The sequence below is a fragment of the Pongo abelii genome, chromosome 9, assembly GCF_028885655.2.
Source record: "Pongo abelii isolate AG06213 chromosome 9, NHGRI_mPonAbe1-v2.0_pri, whole genome shotgun sequence".
Lineage (NCBI taxonomy): Eukaryota > Metazoa > Chordata > Mammalia > Primates > Hominidae > Pongo > Pongo abelii.
In genome coordinates this window covers 22,963,979-22,987,998 of record NC_071994.2, presented here as the reverse complement: position 1 = coordinate 22,987,998, position 24,020 = coordinate 22,963,979, and the positions used below count along the sequence as shown (strand labels likewise).

Below are 24,020 nucleotides of genomic sequence, written 5' to 3'. Positions count from 1 at the left end.
CTTTCTTTTGATATATACCTAGCATTGGGATTGCTGGATCCTAGTTTAGTTCTATTTTTAGTTTTTTGAGGAAACTCTATACTGTTCTCCATAGATGCTGTACCTGTTTACATTCCCACCAACACTGTATGAGGGTTCCATTTTCTCTACATCCTCACCAGCATTCATTATTGCCTGTCTTTTGGTTAAAAGCCATTTTAACTAGGAGGAGATGATATCTTATTATAGTTTTGATTTGCATTTCTCTAATGATCAATGATGTTGAGCACCTTTTCAGGTCATGTAATAACATGACTTAATTTTGCCCATTTTCAAATCAGATTTTTTTTTGCTATTAAGTTGTTTGAGCTCCTTATATATTCTGGTTATTAATCCCTTGTCAGATAGACTGTTTGCAGATATTTTCTCCCATTCTTTTGGTTGTCTCTTCACTTTGTTGATTGTTTCCTTTGGTGTGCAGAAGCTTTTTAACTCTGTGATCCCATTTGCCCATTTGATTGCCTGTGCCTTGGGGGTATTACTCAAGATATCTTTGCCTAGACCAATGTCCTGGACAGTTTCCCTAGTGTTTTCTTTGAGTAGTTTCATGGTTTGAGATCTTAGTCTAAGTCTTTAATCCATTTTGATTTGATTTTTGTACATGGTAAGAGATAGGTACCTAGTTTCCTTCTTCTTCGTTCCGTGTTATTGATAAGTTAAGGACTTATTCCTGCCATTTTGTTATTTGTTTCCTGGTTGTTTTGTGATCTTATTTTTCCTTGCTTCTGTCCTGTCTTCCTTTTTGTGAAGGTGATTTTCTCTGGTAGTATGATTTAATTTCTTGCTTTCTATTTTTTTTGTGTATCTGTTGCAGGATTTTTTTTTAATTTAAGATTACCATGAGGCTTACAAATAACATTTTATAATCCATTATTTTAAACTGATGACAACTTAACACTGATTGCAAAAACAGGCTAACAAGCAAAGAGAAAACTAATGAAAACTTACACTTTAACTTCACTCCTCCCCACCTTTTAACATTTTGCTTTTATTTATATTTTATGATACTGCCTATGTCTTGAAAAGTTGTTGTAGCTATTTTTGTTAGGTTCATCTTTTAATCTTTCTACCCAAGATATGAATAGTTTACACACCATAATTACAGTGTTATAATATTCTGTGTGTGTCTGTGGACTTGCTGTTACCGGTGGGTTTTGTACCTTCAGATGATTTCTTAATGCTTGTTAACATCCTTTTCTTTCAGATTGAATAACTCTTTAGTATTTCTTATAAGACAGGTCTAGTGTTGATGAAATTCCTCAGCCTTTGTTTGTCCGGGAAAGTATTCTTCCTTTATGTTTGAAGAACATTTTTGCCAGATATACTCTAAAAGCTTTTTTCCTTCAGCACTTCAAATATGTCATGTCACTTTCTTCTGGCCTGTAAGGTTTCCACTGAAAAGTCTGCTGCCAGATGTATTTTGAGCTCCTTTATATGTTATTTGTTTCTTTTCTCTTGCTGCTTTTAGGATCCTTCCTTTTTTCTTGACCTTTAGAAGTGTGATTATTAAATGACTTGAGATAGTCTTCTTTGGGGTTCAATCTGCTTGGTGTTCTATAACCTTCTAATACTTGAATATTGATATCTTGCTGTAGGTTTGGAAAGTTCTCTATTATTATCCCTTTGAATAAACTTTCTACCTCGATCTCTCTTTCCACCTCTTCTTTAAGGCCAATAACTCTTAGATTCACCCTTTTGAAGCTACTTTATAGATCTTGTAGGCATGCTTCATTATTTCTTATTCTGTTTTGTCTCCTCTGTCTCTATGTTTTCAAGCTCACTAATTCTTTCTTTTGCTTGATAAATTCTGCTATTGAGAGATTGATGTATTCTTCAGTTTGTCAATGGAAGTTTTTAGCTCCAGAATTTCTGCTTGATTTTTAAAAATTATTTCCATCTGCTTTGTTAAATTTATCTGTTAGAATTCTGAATTCCTTCTCTGTGTCGTCTTGAATTTCCTCGAGCTTCCTCAAAAGAGCTAATTTGAATTCTCTGTCTGAAAGGTCACATGTCTCTGTCACTCCAGGATTGGTCACTGATGACTTATTTAGTTCATTTGGCTAGGTCATGTTTTCCTGAATGTTCTTGATGCTTGTGGATGTTTGTCAATGTCTAGGCATTGAAGAGTTAGGTATTTATTGTAGTCTCTGCAGTCTGGGCTTGTCTGTACCCATCCTTCTTAGGAAGGCTTTCTAAGTATTCAGAGGAAATTGAGTGTTGTGATCTAAATCTTGGTCACTGCAGCCGTATCTGCATTGGGGGCAGCACTCCAAGCCCAGTACTGTGAGTCTTATGGACTCATGAAGGTACAGCCTTGGTGGTCACAGATAACATCTGGAAGAATTCTCTGGGTACTAGGCAAAGTCTCTTGTTCTCTTTTCTTACTTTCTCCCTAACAAACGGAGTCTCTGTTTCTGTGATGAGCTGCCTAGAGCTGGGGGAGGGGTGACACAGGCACTCCTGTGGTCACCGCTGCTTGGACTGTGCTGGATCAGATCCAAAGTGAGCACAGCACTGGATCTTTCCCAGGGCCTGCAGTGACCACTGCCTGGCTGCTTCTGATGTTCACTCAGGCTCCAGGGGCTCTTCAGTCAGCAGGTGGCAAATCCATTCTGGCTTATGTCCTCTGCAGGACAGCAGGCCTCACCCTTGGCCCAAGTCATGACCAGAAATGCCATCTGGAAGCCAGGGCTTGGAGTTGGGAACCTTAGGAATCTACTTGGTCCTCTATTCTACTGTGGCTGAGCTGGCATCCAAGCTGCAAGTCCTTCCCACTTTTCCCTCTCCTTTCCACATGTAGGAGAAGTCTCTCTTCACGGCCACCACTGCCCCTGGCTCATGGCAAGTACAGCCTGGCCACTGGCTGATGTTCAGTCAAGGCTCAAGGGCTCTTCAGTCGGCTTGTGGTGAATGCTCTCAGGCCTGGGTCACTCCCTTCAGGGCAGCAGTCTCCCCTCTGGCCCAGGGTGAGTCCAGAAATGCCATCCAGGAACGAGGGCCTGGGATCAGGGACCCCAAAGTCCACTTGGTACTCTACCCTGCTATGGCCAAGCTGGTCCCCAAACTGCAAAACAAACCCCCTTTTCTCTCTCCTTTCCCTGAGCAGGAGGAGTCTCTCCCAGTGGCCACCACAGCTGTGAATGTGCTGGGTCATACCTGAAGCCAGCACAGCCATAAGTCTTACCCAGGGCCCACCATGAGAACTGCCTATGTACCACTGATGTTTATTCAGGGCCCAGTGCTCTTAAGGCAGCAGACTGAATCCTACCAGCACTGGGCCCTTCTCTTCAAGGAAGCAAGTTTCCTTCTGGCCCAGTGTGTGTCTGGAACTAGGGCCTGGAATGATGGTTTCAGGACTCTGCCTGCTGCCCTATTCTGCTGTGGTTGAGCTAGTATCCAAGCTGCAAGATGAAGTCCTCTTTATGGTTCCCTCTTCTCTCCTCAAGTGGAAGGAAAAAGTCTTTCCTGGAGCTGTGAGCTGCACTGCCTGAGGTTGGGGGAGCAGTGACACAAGCACCTATTTTACTGTACCAGCAGCTGGTGTATATATGTAGGCCACATGCACCCCAAGTCCGCTGGTTCTGAGCCCAGACTTGCCCAGGAATTGCCATCCTTGTGGCCTAGACTGCCTTTCAAGTTTATTCAGGACCCCAGAGCACTTTAGCCATTAACCCGATACATTGTTGCTGTGATCATCTGGAACAAACTGTTATTTGTTCTGTAAATGGGATGGCAAAGCCTGGATGACAGCGTATCAGTTTATAGCATGGTTTATGAATATTTTAAGCCCACTATCGAGACCTGCTGCTCAAAGAAAGATTCCTTCCAAAATAGTAAGAATTTAAAAATTTTTAATTTTTAATAAATTAATTTAAATAAATTAAATTTTAATAAAATTAATAATTTAATTTTTAATATTTAAATTAATAATTTAATTTTAATAAAAATAAAGAATTTTATTTGACCTTTGCTTTTTCTCTAATGCTCTTTCTTTCCTTATGTAGATCTGAATTCCTGACCTATATCATTTTCCTTCTCCTCTGAAGAACATTTAACATTTCCTGCAAGGCAAGGCTACTGACAAATTTCCTCAATTTTTTTTCTGAGAAAATCTTTATTTCTCCTTCACTTTGGGGGATAATTTTGCAGGGTACAGAATTCTTAAGTGTGTGGTTTTTTCTCTCAATACTTTAAATATTTCACTCCACTTTCTTCTATTGCATGGTTTTTAGGAGAAGTCAGATAAAATTCTTATCCTTGCTCCTCTGTAGGTAAGGTGTTTTCCCCTACCCCTGACGTCTATAGAGATTTTTTTTTCTTTATGTTTGATTTTCTGAAGTTTGAATATGATATGCTAGGTGTGGTTTTTGGGTTTTTGGGTTTTCTTTTTTTTAACATTTTTAGGGTTTTTTCCTTTCTTTTTTTTTTTTTTTTTTCATTTATTCTGTTTATTGTTCTCTGAGCTTCCTGGATCTGTAGTTTGGTATCTTGATATTATTTTGGTAAAATCCTCAGTCATTATTGCTTCAGATATTGCTTCTGTTCCTTTCTCTGTTTCTTCTCTTCTGGTATTTTCATTATATGTGTTTATACCTTTTATAGTTGTTCTACAGTTGTTGGAGATCCTGTTTTGTTTTCTTCAGTCTTTTTTTTTCTGTGCTTTTCAGGTTTGGAAGTTACTGTTAAAATATCCTCAAGTTCAGAGATTATTTCCTCAGTTGTATCCAGTTTAATAATGAGCCCACCTTCATTTTCATTACAGTGAAATGAATGATCTCTATCATTTCTTTTTTATTCTTTCTTAGAATTTTCATCTCTGTTTACATTATTCATCTGTTCTTGCATGTTGTCTGCTTTTTCCATTAGAACCTTTAGCATATTAATCATAATTGTTTTAAATTTCTGGTCTGGTAATTTCAGCATCTCTGCCATGTCTCTTTCTGGTTTTGATGCTTACTTGGTCTCTTCAAACTGTGTTTTTGCTTTTCAATATGCCTTGTAGTTTTTTGTTGAAGTACTGGGTGAAAGGAACTCTGGGAAATAGGCCTTCAGTGGTATGGTGGTATTGTGTGGGGGAAGGACTGGACTGTGAACTTCACAAATGCTTCTCAGTTTTTCCCCAACCTTGCTTAGGTGGGACAGGATGGCTACAGGGGACTAGAGTTGGGTATTTCCTCACTTTTATGTGGAAGGTTAGAGCCAGCTGGAGTTGGTTATTTCCTTTCCCGCAGATAGGATAGGCTCTGATAAAAACCCTAACAGGTTAGGCTCTTGTAAAATAGTTTCTCCTGAGGGCAAATCTTGTTAAGAACAAAATGCTCTGGTGTATTTCAGAATGGTTACTTTCCCTTCCCCTTTCTAGAAGCACCAAGGGGTTGTTCTCTAGTATTCTCTGTGAGAACCTGGTTGAACAAATTCTGGAGGTAAAACTCTGGAAGTGTGGGGATGCCCCCATCTCCCTCCCTGACTGGGTTTCCCTGGAGTTTTTAAACTCTCAGACTTGTCCTCACTGAGCCTCCAGCAATTTGTCAATTACAGTTAAGGTTTTCCTACCCTGGCACTGGTTCCTGGAGAGGTTTGTTCTCCAGTAAGTTGTGATTCTCTCTATTCACCTGCCCATCTCTTCAGTTTCCAAGGCAGCTGTTTGTGATGTGACCTCATTTGCTTGACAGATTGGAGAAAAGGTGTTGATTTTTTCATTTCAGCCTTTTACTTGTGTTAGGACAGAATGGTGACTTCTAAGCTTATTAAGTGCCATACTGGAAACCAGAAACCCCCAGACAGGATTTTAGTAGATGGAAGAACATGAAGATGGCATTCCAGAGAAAGGGAATACCATGAACAGAGTAATGATCATGTGTTTGTGGGCCAGTGGAGAAAGTGACTTGCCTAGACTAGCAGAAGCATGGTGAAAATAGTGGGCGAGAAGTTTAGATATGTTGAGTGCAACGGATTTTGAAGGATATTGAATGTCTTGGAGTAAGGATCAAGGAGGTAATGGATTTTGGATGAAGAATAATCTGGGCTGTGAGAAGCTGGGGTAATGGGAAGAGCTCTGCTACTGATTGTGTGTGTGTAAACTCTCATGGGGTATTGCTGGAATATAAGGGTCTGGGTAGTTTTAGTTATTTACTTAACAAATTATTTTGTAGCTGGCTAATTTACTGAACTTGCTTATTAGTTCTGATAGGTTTTTAGCTGATTCTTTAGGGTTTCCTTCTTAGCCAATCTATGGAAAGCTCTTAGATTTATTTTCACATTTGTTTCCTTTTTCTGTTTTCTTATTCATTAATTACTTCTACTGATTTTCTTGGATTTGTTTCATTTTCCACATTAAGTTGGATGCTTACTTTATTTTTGTATGATAATTTGGCATATACATCAAAATAAAATTAAAGTGTGGGACTAGAAGCAGTTGGAATTTTGGCAATATCTGAAGTCTCAGTAGATTTCATCTCTAAGATTTTAAATATAAAAAGTGGCTGTATACTTTTCTCTTAAATAGGTGAGATATGTTATCAGGCTTCAACTTAACATTTAAGGCAAATGTCAGATTTTTTATTGCTGTGAACTTATTACTGAGGAAAGAAAACATTTAACTTTTTTTCTCCAGCCACAAATCCCCATAAGTTTAAAGATTTTGACAGAATGCCATACTTTATGTATGTTAAAAAATTGTAAGCCAGGATCAATGGCATGCACCTCTAGCCACAGCTGCTCAGGAGGCCAAGACAGGAGGTTTCTTGAGCCTGGGAGTTTGAAGCTGTAGTGTGCAATGATCGTGCCTGTGAATAGCTACTATACTCCAGTCTGGGCAACAGAGCAAGACCCTGGCTCTTAAAAAAAACAAAGTAATATTCAGTGAATACAATTTCATAGTTTTTAATCCTTTCAAAGTACATTAAAAATAGTGTGCTAAATTCTTTGATATTTCTTCCTGCAGGAGGTGAAGCTTCATTACTCTCCCTTTCAGTATAGACTGAACATAGTGACTTGCTTCTAGGGAGCATAGACTATGGGATGGGAACAGTAGTAATTTAGGAGTGGGGAAACCTGGCAGACCTCACCTTAACTATGTGAGCAAGGTTAACGTTACTTTTAATAAGTCATATTGTTAGCATATGTCCCCTGATGGAGTGTGAAGGGAAGGGTACATCATCTCTGTAGTATTCTCCAAAATCTATAGCCTCAATCTAATAAGTAGAAAACATCAGATAAACCCAAATTCAGGGACATTCTATATGAAAGTCCTGACCAGTACTGTCAACTATGTCAATGTCATGAAAGACAAGGAAAGACTGAGAAACTGTCCCTGATTAGAGGAGACTGAGCTGACATGACAAGTAAATGCACTATGGTGTCCTGGATTGGATCCTGGAACAGAAAAAGGACTTTAGGAGAAAGCCGGGAATCTGGAGAAGAAAAAAGTATGTTGTTTGGTTAATAGAATTGTACCAATGTTAACCTCTTGGTTTTGATAATTGTACCATGGTGATGTAAGATGTTAACATTAGGAGACGCTGGATGAGGGGCATTCCAGATATTTGAGAACTCTCTGGCTACTATTGCAACTGTTCACTAAGTCTAAAAGTATTTCAAAATAAAAAGTTAAAAAAACAATTACCAGCTGGGCTTAGTGGCTCATGCCTCTAATCCCAGCACTTTGGGAGGCCAAGGCAGGCAGGTCACCTGAGGTCAGGTGTTCGAGACCAGCCTGACCAACATGGCAAAACCCCATCTCTACTAAAAATACAAAAATTAGCCAGGCATGGTGGCAGACGTCTGTAATCCCAGCTACTCGGGAGCCTGAGGTAGGAGAATCACTTGAACCCAGTAGGCTGAGGTTGCAGTGAGCCGAGATCGCACCACTGCCCTCCAGCCTGGGGGACAGGGTGAGACTCCATCTCAAAAACAAACAAACAAACAAACAAAAAAAGCAGTTACCACTTTGCATGGCAAAGAAATAGAAAAATACTGAAACCTACCAAAAACTTGTAAAATGAATTCTGCTGCTGTTAGGTGAACCATTGTGTGTGGCTTTCTATAAACTTTCAGCAAGTGCCATATGGGTGGGTTCCTAAATTACTGTCTTTATGTAACTGATAGGTGAAGATGGTGGGGCTGGGAAAATGTACTGGATTAATAGAAACATGTTTCCAGGAGTTGCATGTGGAGAAGGCAAATAAAACAGCTTCATGAATAAGGAAGTGAAAAAAAGCAGTCTCATGTTTTATGTGGCAAGGTGTTTTACATACAACTAAATTAACTAAATATTTTAAGTAAAGAAAATGATTAGTATGCAGATAAATCCCAGCTATATTAACCTTTTTGCTTCAAAATCCCTTTTTATGTTAAAGAAAGTAAGTTCTATTAATTGCTGTTTGTTGGATCCCCAAGTTAAAGGGATATCAGATATTTGTGAACTTCCTCTGCTCTTCTGGAGAAACTGGTAACATGGGCATAGTAAATGTCTTCAAAAACCTCCAGTCCACAGGAAGTGCCTTTAAAGGGTTTTGCTGATATTTTTTTCCCTCTAATTTTAAGTTAGTTGTCAGGTAACTCTTGTATTTATGAAAATGGAGTATGTAAAAGAATAAACAAAAAAATCTTGCTTTCAGTAATTCTAAACTAAAAGTAAGGGTGCTTGGGTTACAATTTGGCCTTATTATTGAGCTTTTTGAGCTGTCAGATGAAGATTATTAGAGCCTATCTCTGGGACCTTCAGACTGTTATGAGGTTGTCTAGGAAGGACACCAGACTCCCTGCTCTTGTGCTGTCAAAAGGACCAGTGAACACCAAAGAGCCTATTGGACACAGGGCTTTGGAAAGTTGGGAATGCTCGTTGCTACTATTTTGTTAAAGCAAACAAATGAAAAGGAATAGTTAGCCTTTGGCACATGTATTTGGAAAGGCTTAGAATCTCTTTGGAAGTTTTCAGCTTATCTTCAGACACAGCTTTGAAAAATAAGTCCGTGATGCATGGAAATATTTTCCAGCTGTTCACCTGAAATAAATGGTTCTGTCAATGTTAGTGTGTTAAGAGAAAGTTTCCTATAGCTCGGATCTCTTGAATCTCCTCATTTGCTAAGAGGGAGAAGATTTGCCTTTTTAACAGTGCAGCTGTTTCTTAAACTTCTTGAGGGAGCAAGTGAATGCTTTATTTAATCTTTCTTGGTTCTCTGAGGTTTTGGGGTCTGTGTTTTGCTGTTTTCTCATTAATTTTGGAAAATTCTTAGCTCTTTTTCCTTTAAATACATCTGCTGCCTTGTTCTCCACTTCCCCCCTCTCCTCTTCTGAGACTATAGTTATACGTATATTAGAGTGTTTGATATCGTCCTACAGTTCTAGAGTACTCTGTTTTAGATTTTTCCCCCCTACTCTTTTTTCTTTTTGTGTTTCAGTTTGGATAATTTCTATTGTTCTGTCTTTCTCTCTCTTTCTTTTCTTGGCTCTGTCTAGTGTACTAAGCCTGTCAAAGGAATTCTTCGTCTATAATATTGTTTTTTCACTTCTAGCATTTTTATTTGACTGTTTTTTATATTATCCATCTTTCTACCAAAAATTCCCATATGTTCCTGCGAGTTGTCCACCTTTTTCACTAGATCCTTTAATATATTAATTATAGTTAAAGTCCTTGTCTAATAGTTCCATCATCTTGGTCATCTTTGAGTTAGATTCTGTTGACAGGTTTATTTTATGTCAGTGGGCTGTTTTGTCTTATTTTTTGTTTCTGGAAAACTTTGATAGAAAGATGGGCGTTCTGTATAGAAAAACAGAAGAGACCAACTTAAATATCACAGAAGTGAGCACACCTTTTCTTCTGTCAGACCCTTAGTGTGGGAGGCTGACTCAATCTACCCAGTAATTGGGGGTGGGTTTGAGCTGATTCATGGCTGGAGTGACCATCAGTGTGCCACAGACTTCAAGTGTTCCCAGGGCGTGGCAGCCGCTACCTTACACTTAGTGTGGGGCCCAGCCTCCTGGAGTGTTTCTCAGAGTTCCTGCCTGGCCCTCTGCCCTCAGTAAACCCAACCTGCCACCTTTCTTCTCACTCCTGTTCCTCCCTTGGTGTAGACTGCTGTTGCTTGTACTTGGTGCTAGGCTCATGGTGGGGGCAGTGGGATTTTCCCTTCCCCTAATCCAGCCTCAGTCTTGGGCCCTTTTGCTGGGGCCTTGGGGGTGAATCTTTCTCAGTGTTCGTGTTCTTTCCTCTGGTGGCAGCTTAACCTGCCCTTCCTCTTGGAGGATCTTGGACTGGAGAGTTTCCTCCCCTTCCCTGAGTGGTAGTGGACCTCTGCCTTGTGTCAGTGCAGGATCCTGACCTGAACCGGTGCTCCTGCTTGTCTTTGTGGGGCAGATGGCTTTTGCTTCTGCACCTCCCGCTGAGGCAGTATACCTTTGCCTGTGATTAGTGGCGGGAGGGTATACTGTTCCTCCCACAGCAGTAGACTTTTTGCATGGCTTCTCGTGGAGTTGGGGGAGTTTTTTGCCCTCCTTTGGGAGCAGAGGGCTTTTGCTTCGCCCTTTCTGGCAGTGGTGGTGTACTGGGGGCTGGAAGGATTCCTACTTCTAGAAATGTGGATCCTGGGCATGGTAAGGTTTCCTTCTGTCCCCTAACCCTTGAGGCTTTTGTTTTGGATGACAAAAACTACAATAAGTGGGCAGAATTTTATCCAAATCTTCCTCAGAAACATCCAGAAGAGAACTTGCGAGTGAATGTGGATCCCCTTGTGTCTAGAGCTTCTAAACTGTCCTGATGGCCCATGCTCAGTTTTGAGAATTTCTTAAAATTGTAGCTGTTTTCTGTGGCTGCTTTTATGAAGTCCATCTCCTCCTCCTGTGCTCTTCCGAAGCTGAAATAATTTGTGTGTCCCACCTCTCCTTGGAGAGGCTTGTCATCTTTTGAAATTTAATTCCCTTGACTACCTTATGAACACAGCTCTCTTATGGGCTTAAGGAAAGTTATGATTCTTGTAGGTTATGATGTTTGTAGGCTTTTCCTCATTATTATGGTAGATTCCATGTTCTCTTTTGGCTTTCTCCATCCTAAGCAGAAGGGGATCCTTTATGTTATGACCGACCCGTGGATGGGGAGAGGGGAAATGGAGCAGTATTTAAGCAAGTACCGATCCATAGTTACATGTCATTGCCAGATGTTTGGATGGCATTAGCACTTGGAAATTGGGACAGAAGCATATCTGGCTGGTTTTGTTTTGTGGGTTCCATTAGAAAAATCCTTTAATATACCAAAATTAAGCCTATTGACCTACGTCACATTCAGGAGGTTCTGATTAAAAAGGCAGTCCAAAGTTGACTGGTTCATTAGAGCCAGCCATCATTGGATGCAGATACTCTTGGGCTAGGTAGGGTTTTTATATAATCTTTCTGCTATTGGACAGACCTCCTGACCACTTTGAGGTAGCAAACTTACATGGCACAGTTTTAAATGTTGTTTATCTCTCTCGTAGTCTATATAAGCGTAACATAAAGGACATTCTTAATCCTATTTCTGCCTTGCTGTTCCAACCAGGAACAGATTTTCCTCCTTCTCCCTCAGATCCACTCCCCAATCTTTCACTTTTTAAAATTTGGTATACAAGATGTGATGCCATTATTAAATGATTGTTTTCCCCTTAAGCCTCATGGATTGACAACTTGATGATTTGGAAAAGTTTTGTAGGATGCCAGTGGTGCCTGTCCTACCTTGTGCCTGTGAGGGACTGTTGTCAGATGGATTTGTTCTTTCAACGTTGAACTGCCTGCCCTTTAACAGGTGCTGTGCTAGGTGCTAGGAGTTCAGTGGTGAGCAAAACCAGACATATTCCCACTCATGGAGTTTCTGGAAAAGGACTGTCTTCTTTCTCAGAAACCTCATGATTGATCTAGAAGGGACATGGTATTGATTGCTTGTACTTTCTGATATGAAGTGCTATCATACTCCCACTTGATGTATTTTTATTATTTCCAACTCTGTTCTCTGGGGTTGGATTTCTTCACTGTCTTCAGGAACTGAGATGAATGGAGTTGTAACACTGAGATCTTATTCTCTTTCCTCTTCCCCTTCATCCATTCTGACCCCAAAAACAGTGCTGCCAACTGTTGAATATATTCTTTTTTTTTTTTTTTGAGACAGAGTCTTGCTCTGTCACTCAGGCTAGAGTGCAGTGGCGCGATCTTGGCTCACTGCAAACTCTGCCTCCCAGGTTCAAGCGATTCTCCTACCTCAGCCTCCCAGGTAGCTGGGATTACAGGCGGCCACCACCGCACCCAGCTAATTTTTGTATTTTTTAGTAGAGATGGGGTTTCACCATCTTGGCCAGGCTGGTCTCAAACTCCTGACCTCATGGTCCACCTGCCTTGGCCTCCCAAAGTTTTGGGATTGCAGGCGTGAGCCACTGTGCCCGACCCTGTTGAATATATTCTAATGTAAGCAACAAAGACCCTGAGAGGACAGGATGGATGTAAGTGTTGGAGAGAGAGCTAACATTTCCCAACTGCCTATTCTGCACTAGCACTGAGGTACTTCATAAACCTCATCTCATTGAATCTTCATGGGATAGGTGGTGTGATCTTCATCTTACAGATACAAAAAACAGAGAGGTTAAGTAACTTAAAATTGCTTAGGATGCTCTATAACTGTTGTTCTTTCCACTATGCCACACTGGCTTCTCTTAAATACTTATTATTGCTAATCCTATTGCCTTTGCATTACTGAAAATTAAGAAATTAATCACATTTAATTGATGTATAAACTGAAATAGCAGTTTCAATTTAGAGTTCCATTTTGCCCATGATAGTTTTAAGCTGGCCCAGTCCCTGCCCTAGAGGAGCTTTATAATTCTCATGTTTGAAAATATCCTAGGAATTATGTAGTTCTTATGCTGTGAAATCTGTGTGTTTTATAAACAGAATCACCGTGGAATCTGATTAACCAAGAAAGTTTAAATGCTTTGTTCAAGGTTACATTGGTATGACCTATTCACCTGTAACCTAACTCTTCAACTGTGTACCTTCCACAGTTTAGGGTGACTGGGGAATTTGCATAGCTGCTGAAGAATCTCTCAGTCACGCTTTTAAGATAGATATAAATGTGGACCATGTTTTAGGGGAGAAAAAGCCATAATAAGCACTTATTTGCATTTGCTCTCTGGATGAGAATAGTGGTGCTTTCGTACATTGCCAGTGTAGCTGAAAACTCCTTCCTCTCTGTGGACAAGCAAGCTATACTAAGCCCTGGAGGAGCTATAAATTGTAATACCTTCTGAACATTTCAAGGTATTACAGAAGACCTGCAGAAACAATTAAGCCTGAGAAGTTCACTTATCCCCAGGCTGAGACACTTGAGATACGATTATTGGCAAAACTTGCTTCCTTTCTGAGTGAATTGCAATTTGGTGGACAGGGTGAGATGATTTGAGACATCTTAAATTAGAAGTTCAGTTGTGCATTTGTGCCTTTGGCTGGTGTCCTGGGTGGATTTCTTACCAATCATTGTTTTCTATAAATCCCAAAAGCTGCTGTCTCCACTGTGATTATATGTGAATATAAAGCTTTGGAATGCTTAAGTTGGAATGTGGTTTAATTTGAGTATGACGTAAAAGAATATATGATAGACCCAGTTGGGTAGAAAAGGAGATAAATACTCAGGATATATATGTGTTTATGTTTCGCCTGATGCTTTGTAAATTTTTACACCTTTCAGTTTCTTGAAAAAGGACCATTTTCTAAAACTTGCTATGTGCTGGTGCTCTTAATGCTCTGGAATGGGGTAGAAAAAGGTCTGAATTTAGTTAGGAATCATGGATTTGAATTGTGATTCTGCTCCTTAATATCTTTGTATCTTAGTTTCCTCATTTATAAAATGAAACTGTCCCAAATAAGTGACAAGTTGGTTGTGAAGAGCAGATGAAATCATGAATATAAAAGTGCTGTGCAGCAGGTAGAACACTAACATTTGCAAGGATGCTGATTTTTAAAATGCCAATATCTATTTCCAAGGAACTCACAGTCTAGCTGGAGAGAAAAAAGTAATCCTCTGAAACAACAGAAAAACAATTACAGAACAGTATATAACAACTAACGTGTATGGCAAAGGCTGTAAAGGCTAAGGGATTTCATAGTAAGGGGAGATTGGTGATAACAGAAAGTGATCAGTAAAGGTTTCATAGGGAAGACGGGTTATTTCAGGTCTCATAAAATGTAAACATTTTGGCTGGATGATAGGAGAGAAAGCAGTAACATGAATTTAAGCAGGATTGAGATTGTAGTGAATAGGGCATACCTAAGCAGCAGTAGCAGGGAGGCAGCCAGCTGTGTACCCAGATGACCAACTACTGGACAACTTGAGAAAGTCAGATACCCTTGAAAGCTAAATCTGTATTTCAGCTTTTCTTTGAGTAGGAGACGTTCTCATTGTGTATGCTTTGCCTTCTTCTTGTTAGTTAGTGGAGATGATAATAGTTACATAACTCAAGTTACCCTAGGCTTTTAACTCATGGGTAGAACACTTGCCCAGGAAACAGAAGCAGAGTAAGCACATCTAGACTAGAAAGTATCTTTTTCCTTCACCCTTTTGGGTTATCCTTACAATTTCCCCCATGTTAAATTTTCACATGTTCACTCGCTTGCATAAATCCAAATAGCCTCTGGTTTTGAGTGGAATCATAGATCTGAATGAAGCTGGAGAGATCATATAGACTAGCATCCTGCTTTTGTTAGGAACTGAGTTTAACTTCTGCTCGGATAAGAAACTGCCTTCTTTCAAAAGACTATATTGGACCAGGAAAGAATAGCTGATACTGGAGCAACCCTCCTGCCAAAAGAAGAAAAAATTATAAAAGTTTATTTAAAACAACTGTTTACAGGCATTGTAGAACCACTAACACAGTATTTGAGGGAATACCATTCCTGAGAGGAAGAAAGCACTTGGAATTGAGCTACATAGTCACTCTGGCATCTTCCCTGATGGTACTTGCCAGTTCTCTATCCAAGAGTATGGGGTCCCAGCCGAAAGCAGCAGTCCTACAGGGCTTAGAGGTTGGAGTTAGGGCCTATTAAAGTATTTGGGATCTGAAACACAAAATCCCAGGAGAAAGAAAACCACAAGGAAGAAAGTGAAAAATGTGCTTGTAATCTTCCCTTGGAGTGTTTGCCAACTCCTAAGGTACACATGATCAGAGCAAGACTCCAAGAATCCTTGTAAAAAGCAGCAGTTGGGAATGTAGTGAGCAATGCAGATATTTCAGCAGCCATATACAGTGCTGGTGAGAGGCTGGTATTCAAGGCCTGCCAAGGTAGAGGGGCCCTTGCAAATACAAATAACTCAGGCTTTAATTGGAGGCCTCAGAAGGACCACACTTTAAGCATAAGGGAAAGCTGAAATAAGCTAGCCCTGACACAACTTAAAACTGACCTCTGACAGGATTAAAGTGGCCTGATTACTCTTACACCTGCCAAAAGAATACGTTACAGTCTTAGGAGGAAGATAATCTGAATCACCCAGAACCTCTACAGGTTTTAAACAGAATGTCTGCCATCCAATAAAAAATTAAGAAGCATGCTAAAATTGAGACCAAATGACCAAAATGAAGAGAAAAACGACAGTAGAAAGATATCCACAGGTGACTCAGATATTGGAGTTTATCAGTCAAAAACTGATTATGTTCAAGAAAGTAGAAGAAAAGAAGGCAACTTTCAACAAAGATATGAAATCTACTTTTGACAAGATCAAATGGAAATTCTGAAACTGAAAAATATAGGAATGAAATTAAGAATTTAATACATGGGTTTAATAGCAGTTTAAACACCAAAGAAAAAGGGCTAGAAGATTATTGAACTAGAAGAAAAGTTAGTAGAAAACACCCAGATTGAAGCACAGAGAGAAAAAATACTGAAAAGAGAATAAGAGATACATGAGATATATTGAAAACATTGTGAAATATATTTCACATATATGTATATTTGGAGTCTCAGAAGAGGAGAGTGCAACAGAAATAATATTTAAGAAATATTGGCCGAAAGTTTTCTAAAATCAGTGGAAAGCATCAAACCACAAATTGAAGAAGCACTACAATCCTCAGTGGGATAAATACAAAGGGCCACACCTAGGCATGTCATAGTTGAATTACTGTAAGCCAAAGACAGAGAAAACTTAAATGCAGTCAGAAATAAAAAGTATATTGTCTTCAAAGGTGCACCAGTAAGATTGACAGCTGATTTATTAATGAAAAATTGGATGAAGCCAGAACACAGTAGAAGTATATCTTGAATGTTCTGAAAGAAAATTGCTAACCTAGAATTCTCTACCTATCAAAAGTATCCTTCAAAAATTATTTGGGCAAAAAGAAGCTTTCAAACAAATAAAAGAGAGTCATTCACTAATTCTACAGTGAAATAAATAACAAAATAAATTCTTCAATTAGCAGGAAGATGATATGTGATAGAAGTTCAGATATGCATCAAGAAAAGAAAGGGTAAATATATGGTGAAAATTTACTTTAAAAAATAATGATGTCCCCAGACGCGGTGGCTCTTGCTTGTAATCCCAGCACTTTGGGAGGTCAAGGCAGGCGGATCACGAGATCAGGAGTTTGAGACCAGTCTGACCAACATGGTGAAACTCCGTCTCTACTAAAAATTCAAAAATTAGCCAGGCGTGGTGGTGCGTGCCTGTAATCAGAAGGCTGAGGCAGGAGAATCGCTTGAACCTGGGAGGTAGAGGTTGCCGTGAGCCGAGATCGCGCCACTGCACTCCAGCCTGGGTGACAGAGTGAGACTCTGTCTCAAAAATAAATAAATAAATAAATAAATAATAAAAATAAATAAATAAAAAACATGTCTTGTGGGATTTAAAATATGTAGATGAAAAATATTTGACAATAATAGCACAGCAGATAGAGAGCTGATAAATTATAAAACTGTTAGTTTGAGATGTACTATAATAAAGCAATGATGTTTACTGTAGTTACTAGGAAAGCTACTCAAACAATAACAAAAGACTAAATAACTAGCAACCTAATGAAGAACAAAAATGTGGAATAATAATAAAATTTTTTGATCAATTCTAAAGGTGAGAAAAAACTAAAATAACAAAGAAGAGATAAAGAGGAAACAAATAGAATGATCATACATTTACTCAGCCATATCAGTAATGTAAATTAAGTATAAATCGACTATATTTGTAATTAGGAACCAAATATTTTTGGATGAGATAATATATTAAAACCCAGTAACAGATTGATTATCCCTTATCCAAAATGCTTGGGAGCAGAAGTATTTCAGATTTCAGATTTTTTTTTAGATGTTAGGGAATCTGAAATGCTCCAATGAGTATTTCCTTTGAGTATCATGTCAGCACTCAAAAAGTTTTGGATTTTGGAGCATTTTAGATTTGAGTTTTTTGGATTTAGGATGCTCAACCTGTATATGCTTTTTGCAATAGACAAGCTTTGAGGGTAAAAATTTGAAATATATATTTATAAACTTGAAATACTTACATATATATGTATATAAATATACACACACACCCCACACAATCCATAGGCACACATGCAGGCAGACAAAAATCAATAAGGATATAGAATATTTAAACAAAATTATACCCATCAACTGCAGAATATACATTTTTTAAGTGTACATAGATTATTTATAAAAATAAACAATGTACTGGGCCATAAATCAAGTTTAAACAAATTGGAAAGTGTTGAAATCACATGCGTTCTCTGACCACAGCGCAGTCAAAGTGCAGTCAAAGTAGAAATCAGTAACAGAAAGATAAATAGAAAAAATAAAAATATTTGGAAATTAAACAATATACAAAGGAAATTAGAACATTGTTTGCCTAAATGATAATGAAAATGATATGTAAATGTGCAGAAAGCACTTAAATAGCACATAGTGGGAAATTTATAACTTTAAATGCCTATATTAGAAATAAAGAAAGATTGAAATCATAATCTAAACTTTAATTTTAGGAAGTTAAAAGCAAAATTAATTAAACTCCTCCAAAATAGAAGGAAATAATAAAATCAGAACAAAAACTAGCAAAATAGAATTATCATGTGGAAAATCAACAAAATCAAAAGTCGATTTTTAAAAAAAGATTAACAAAATTGATAAAGCTCTACTGAGACTGATCAAGTACAAAGAGAAAACACAACAGTATCAGGAATGAAAAGAGATGTATTACAATAGATTCTACAGGTGTTAAATGGATGTGAATGCACAGCTTTATTTCAATAAATTTAACAATTTAGACGGAATGAACATATCCCTTGAAAAACACTGTTTATGAAACTGACATACACGCAGAAAAACATGCATAATCCTATGGCTATGAAAGAAAATTAATCCATAATTTAAAACGTTCACATACACACACACACACACACACACACACACACACACACACACACACACACACACACACACACACACACACACACACACACACACACACACACACACACACACACACACACACACACACACACACACACACACACACACACACACCCCCGATCCACCCACCCACACCCTTGCCCAGATGGCTTCTTTGAGAAATTCCTCTAAAACCTTTCAGGGAAGAAATAATGCTGATCTTGCATAAAAGTTCTCAAAGAAAAGAAAAAGAGAGAATGGTTTCCACTTCATTTTATAAGGCCAGCATAACCTTGATACCATAACCTGACTTAGATATTGTAAGTGTTGAGCAAAACAAATCAGACACAAAAGAGTAAATACTGTTTGATTCCGTTAATATGAAACTCAAGAGCAGACACCACAATTGTAATCAGCATAATGGTTATTCTTAGAGGGATGAGATACTGACTGGGAAATAGCATGAGGGAATCTTTTGGAATGCTGGAATGTTCTATATCTTTATCTGGATACTAATTGTAAGAGTATGTACATATGTATAAATTCATTGAGCTGTACACAAGATTTGTTGCACTTTACTGTGTGTTATATAAGACAAAATACTATAACCTCTGCTATAACACATGGATATTCTCATCATCACATAATTTATCTTCTATCTTAATTGAATCCAATGTGCATTTCACTTGCTAACATTTTATTTTGACTGCATTTGATAAATGCAAACGTCTGATGGCAGCTGGCTTGAACAGCAGGGAGCATATGCCCTAGGCATCCCCATCCCCACAACTTTGGGAATAAAGGAATTAGCTAAACCCAGAGTTAACTATGATACAGCATCTAGTTTTCCCACTCTGTCTCGCTTGCTCACTTAAAACAGCATTGTTTTCTTTACAGGCCCGGTGGTTCTGGGAAGCGTACTTCCAGTCAATTAAAGCCATTGCCCTGGCCACCCTGCAGATTATCAATGACCGGATCTATCCATATGCTGCCATCTCCTATGAAGAATGGAATGACCCTCCTGTTGTGGTAAGTGAATTCCAGTGCTAGCCACATGAGGCATGGTCCAGCTGTCAGGGTGGGTGGAAGGAAAAATGTACTACAATTGTAAAGGTTATTTAAATTCTAGCTTTCTAAGATAAGAGTGTGCTTTTTATACTTGGGGCCTGATAAGGGCAGCATAATTTTGAAACACTGACAAAAGTAAAAAATACGGAAGCAGCAGCTTCCAGTGTGTTTTAAATGTGCTTAGAAAGACTGTCTATTTATTGCAGAGATAAGTAAGGAGGCATGGGTCTTGTTGGAAATCAAAGACATCCTGGTGACTTTTGCAATTGTAATGCTTAGAGCTTTTGAAAAAGTTCTGTAAGCAACTTAATAATAATAGCTTGTATTTTGAGTGCTTACTGTCTGCCAGGGACTGTGCTAAGTGCTTTACATGTATTACCTCAATTAATATTTCCAACACTCTGTAAGGAAAATAATAAGCAGAAGTGGGATTGCTATAGTCATTTGCTCAAGATTGTGGCAGAGGCCTCTAGCTACTTCCAGCAAAGAGATGGAGCGGTCAGAAGCTGTTCTTGGGCCTTCCTCCTTGTGTGAAGGGATCACAAGGCACATGTGTCATTGTAGAGACTGTAGCAGTGGCTTCTAGGCACACCTTCTTTCTCACTGAAAATGCCTGAAGTTTTGGAGCTGGAAATTACTACTTCCTAGCTGCTCTGAAGTGAACCTGGCTGTCCAGCTCGCAGACTTCAAGGCATTCCTGTAAGAGAACTAGACTCTTCTCCATTCTTTGTATTAATTGTCTGTCTCTTTCTGACCAGCCCTCCTTGTCTCCCGATTCTACCTTTTCTTTTTTTTTTTTTGAGATAGAGTTTCGCTCTTGTTGCCCAGGCTTGAGTGCAGTGGCGTGATCTTGGCTCACTGCAACCTCCGCCTCCCAGGTTCAAGTGATTCTCCTGCCTCAGCCTCCCCAGTAGCTGGGATTACAGGCATCCGCCACCACGCCCAGCTAATTTTTTTTATTTTTAGTAGAGACAGGGTTGGCCAGGCTGGTCTTGAACTCCTGACCTCAGGTGACCCACCTGCCTTGTCCTCCCAAAGTGCTGGGATTACAGGCATGAGCCACTGTGCCAGGCCCCGATTCTACCTTTTCTAAATAGTGCTGTATATGGCTACCTGGTTAATCTTCATATAGGACCATCCTTTTCTCTTTCCTTTCCTACCTGCCTTCTTCCTTCTTTCATCCAGTCTTTTTGAAATGGTTACTGGATTTTAGGCACTCTGAGAGGTGTTGAGAATACAGAAAAAAGAAGACAGTTCCTGCCCTCAAAGAAGCTCTCCGCTGATTTGGGAAGCTAGCAAGTAATGACGTGAACGTAGAGGTCCTGTAGTGGAGTGGAGTGGTGTACTGAGTGCTGTGGGTGCAAAGGGGACAGGCATCTCTCCTCACTGGGACACTTCCTGAAGAGGGAGTGCCTGAGAGGAAGTCAGTATGTGCGTATGGTAAAAACAACAGCAAACATCTTTTTGTTTTGCTTGAGGTGAAGTTTGCTTCTATCTCCCCAACTCCGTCACCAAAGGTAACATCTCAGAATGTAAGCATGATTTTGTAGTTTTAAAACATATATGGGATTATACTAAACATATTTTTCTGCCTTTTTTATTTTAGCACTAGATCATAGACTTATTTTTGTTTTATTCCATGTAGGTCTACTTCAGTTTTTTAGGATGGCTATATTAGTATTCAATTGTTTGGGTATGTCGTATGTAATAGGTCTATTATTGATAGGTATTTAGACTGCTTTCTTTTTTTTCTTCTTTCTTTCTTTCTTTCTTTTTTTTGAGATGGAGTCTCGCTCTGTCGCCCAGGCTGGAGTGCAGTGGTGCGATGTCGGCTCACTGCAAGTTCCATCTTCTGGGTTCACACCATTCTCCTGCCTCAGCCTCCCGAGTAGCTGGGACTACAGGTGCCTGCCACCACGCCTGGCTAATTTTTTGTATTTTTAGTGGAGACGGGGTTTCACTGTGTTAGCCAGGATGGTCTCATCTCCTGATCTTGTGATCCGCCTGCCTCGGCCTCCCGAAATGCTGGGATTACAGGTATGAGCCACTGTGCCGTGCCTGGTCTTTTTTTCTTCTTTCTAACAGTAACAAGGGGCATACTTTCATATGTTTACACACAAATATGTGAACATATCTACAGAATTAATTCCAACTAAGAAATTGCTTGAAGAAAATACACATTTTAAATGTTGATAGATATTAACAAATTGCTCTTTCAAAAGACTATATTAATGTATAGTTTCACAAATAACATTTGGGTGTTCTAGTTCTCCGTGTCTTCAGTAATGCTGGGTACTTGAACTTTTGCTCATCTCATAGGTGAGAAATGATCTTCATGTGTATTTTTCAAGGGATAGACTGATATCTTTGTCGAGTTTTCTCAGATAATTCTATTTGTATTTTTATTGTTATCACATTGCACTTTTAGATTGTTTTAGACATTTATTTGTTCAGTTGGTATTTATTGAATGCCTGCCTTGTTCCAGGCAGGGTGCTTGGTACTTTGAATGAACAAGGCAGAGAAGGAGCCATGCCTTTGGGAAACTTACATTGTAACGGATCTTTCTATCTAAAAGAAAGATTTGTCTTTCTGGTAGAATTTATATTTTATATATATATATATATTTGTGTACATATACATATTCCTTTACAAGTCTTGGTAAATATTTCTTAGATTTAAAATTTTTTCTTATACTCCAATAAAAGAATACTTTCTGACCTTATAGTTCTTAACTGGTTACCATTTGTGTACAGACACATTTTGACTTTTGTATATTAATTTTGCAACTATTCTGTTACTGAACTCTACAGTTGTTTACTTTTTTTAGTTGATTCTCTTATATCTTTAGATATACAATTATATCTACAAATGCTAATTTTGCTTCCTTTTTCCAGTATTTGAAACTTTTATTTTTTCTTTTATCTAATTGCATTGGCTAGTACTTCCAGAACAATGTTAAATCATGATTTGAATGTTAAAAGAAAAGGGTAGGTATTATCTAGTCAGAGAAAGGAAGAAAGATTCCATCCAGAAGGAACAACAAATTCAAAGATACAGACGTACAGGGGAGCTTGGTAGTTTAAGGAACTTTGGAGAGTTCAGTATGGCAACACTGAAGGAAGCTCGGGAGGGAGAGGCAGAGGATGAAGCCTGGAGAGGGTCCAGATCACAAAACACCGTGTATCTTACATAAGGCATTGGAGTGTTATCTGTGAGAAACAAGTAATCACTGAAGCCTTTTAAACAAGGGAGTAATGTGATAAGATTGCATTTTGGGTCAGTCTCATCTTAGTGTGGAGAATGGATGATGCATGGCAGTGGGACCAGACTGGAGGCAGTAGACTGTTTGAGAAATGCAGATGAAAATTAATAGAGGACACATTTGAGTGGTATCTGGAAAAATGGACTGTTCTAATTGGTAAGTGAGGGGTAAGTTCAGAAGACTGAGGTATACTGTATAGTTTATCCAGATAGGGAATTTGGTTGCATGAGGAGTCATGGGTGAGGATGGTATTGGCATCCAAACTCAGTCTAACGGCAGGGCCCTCCACAATCTACCTTTCTTTTTTTTTTTTTCCTTTCCTTTTTTTTTCCCCCCCCGTTCTCTTTCAGAGAGTTCTAGATTTCTGGCAGCACAACTCAATCCTTCCTCTGTGTGCCCCTGCTTTTCCTCCTCTGTGCCTTTGTGGCTGCTAGCCTTTTCTTTGGCACACCTTTCTTCCCCATCATCTGCAGATTTATACAGGCTTCAGCAGCTGGCTGGTAAACTTTCTCCAGGAGGTTTTCTCAACCCCGTAGCAGGAAGTAACTCTTAGAGCATGTTATCTGTGTTTCTTTTCCATCACTTAACATGTATAGAAGTAGAATTTCCTGTAAAGTTTTAAGCACCTTAAGGTCATTTCTGACCTTGGTGTTTCTCGTAATACCTAGGACAACTTAATTCAGACAGGAAGATCTTGACATATAAAGGAAAGAAAGAGGGATGGAGAGAGGGAGAAAGGGAAGGGGGGAGGAAGACTGGCAGACTAGGAGTTGAGCCATCTAAGACACATCCTGCTGGAAAGGTAGGGAAAGTGGTAGATTGTTTCTCATCTGTAAAGTGGTTGTAATGAGACTAACCCAATGATTTATCTAAGATCATGTAATTGGCAAGTTGTGTGAACAAGTGAGAATTCAGGTCTTCTACCTGCAGATTATCTTGAATTGCCCATGGAATTATAGGGGAGCCCTTGAGCCTCCTCTGGGCTGAAAGGTTACTACTGTTCCAAGCAAATGGTACAAGCTTGAGACGAAAAATATTACATCTGTTCCTCTGCAGGAGAATTCATACTGGTGCAGGAGAATTCATAGAGAATTCTGTCTGGTCATGACCCAGACAGAAAATACAGAAATAGTGGGACTTTATCCTATACTTTTATCTAAAGCTCTAAGAGATGTTTAATAAGAATAAGGGGTTGGAATTTAGTTCTTTTTTATAAGAATATAGGTAGGCTAGGAAAAATAGAATATGAAATTTTGCAGTTTTGAAATAGAT

The 24,020-nt window shown here is 39.0% G+C and overlaps 1 protein-coding gene across 7 annotated transcripts in view; it reads left to right on the top strand.

The window, feature by feature from the left end:
* EXT2 (exostosin glycosyltransferase 2) overlaps nt 1-24,020 on the top strand; it is a 157,809-nt gene that overhangs the window by 65,095 nt on the left and 68,694 nt on the right. For all 7 annotated transcript variants that reach the window (XM_054524455.2, XM_002821850.5, XM_054524456.2 and 4 more), the window contains one exon: nt 19,315-19,446. In XM_054524455.2, coding sequence (XP_054380430.1) covers nt 19,315-19,446 — 132 coding nt within the window. The remainder of the gene's footprint in view (nt 1-19,314; nt 19,447-24,020) is intronic.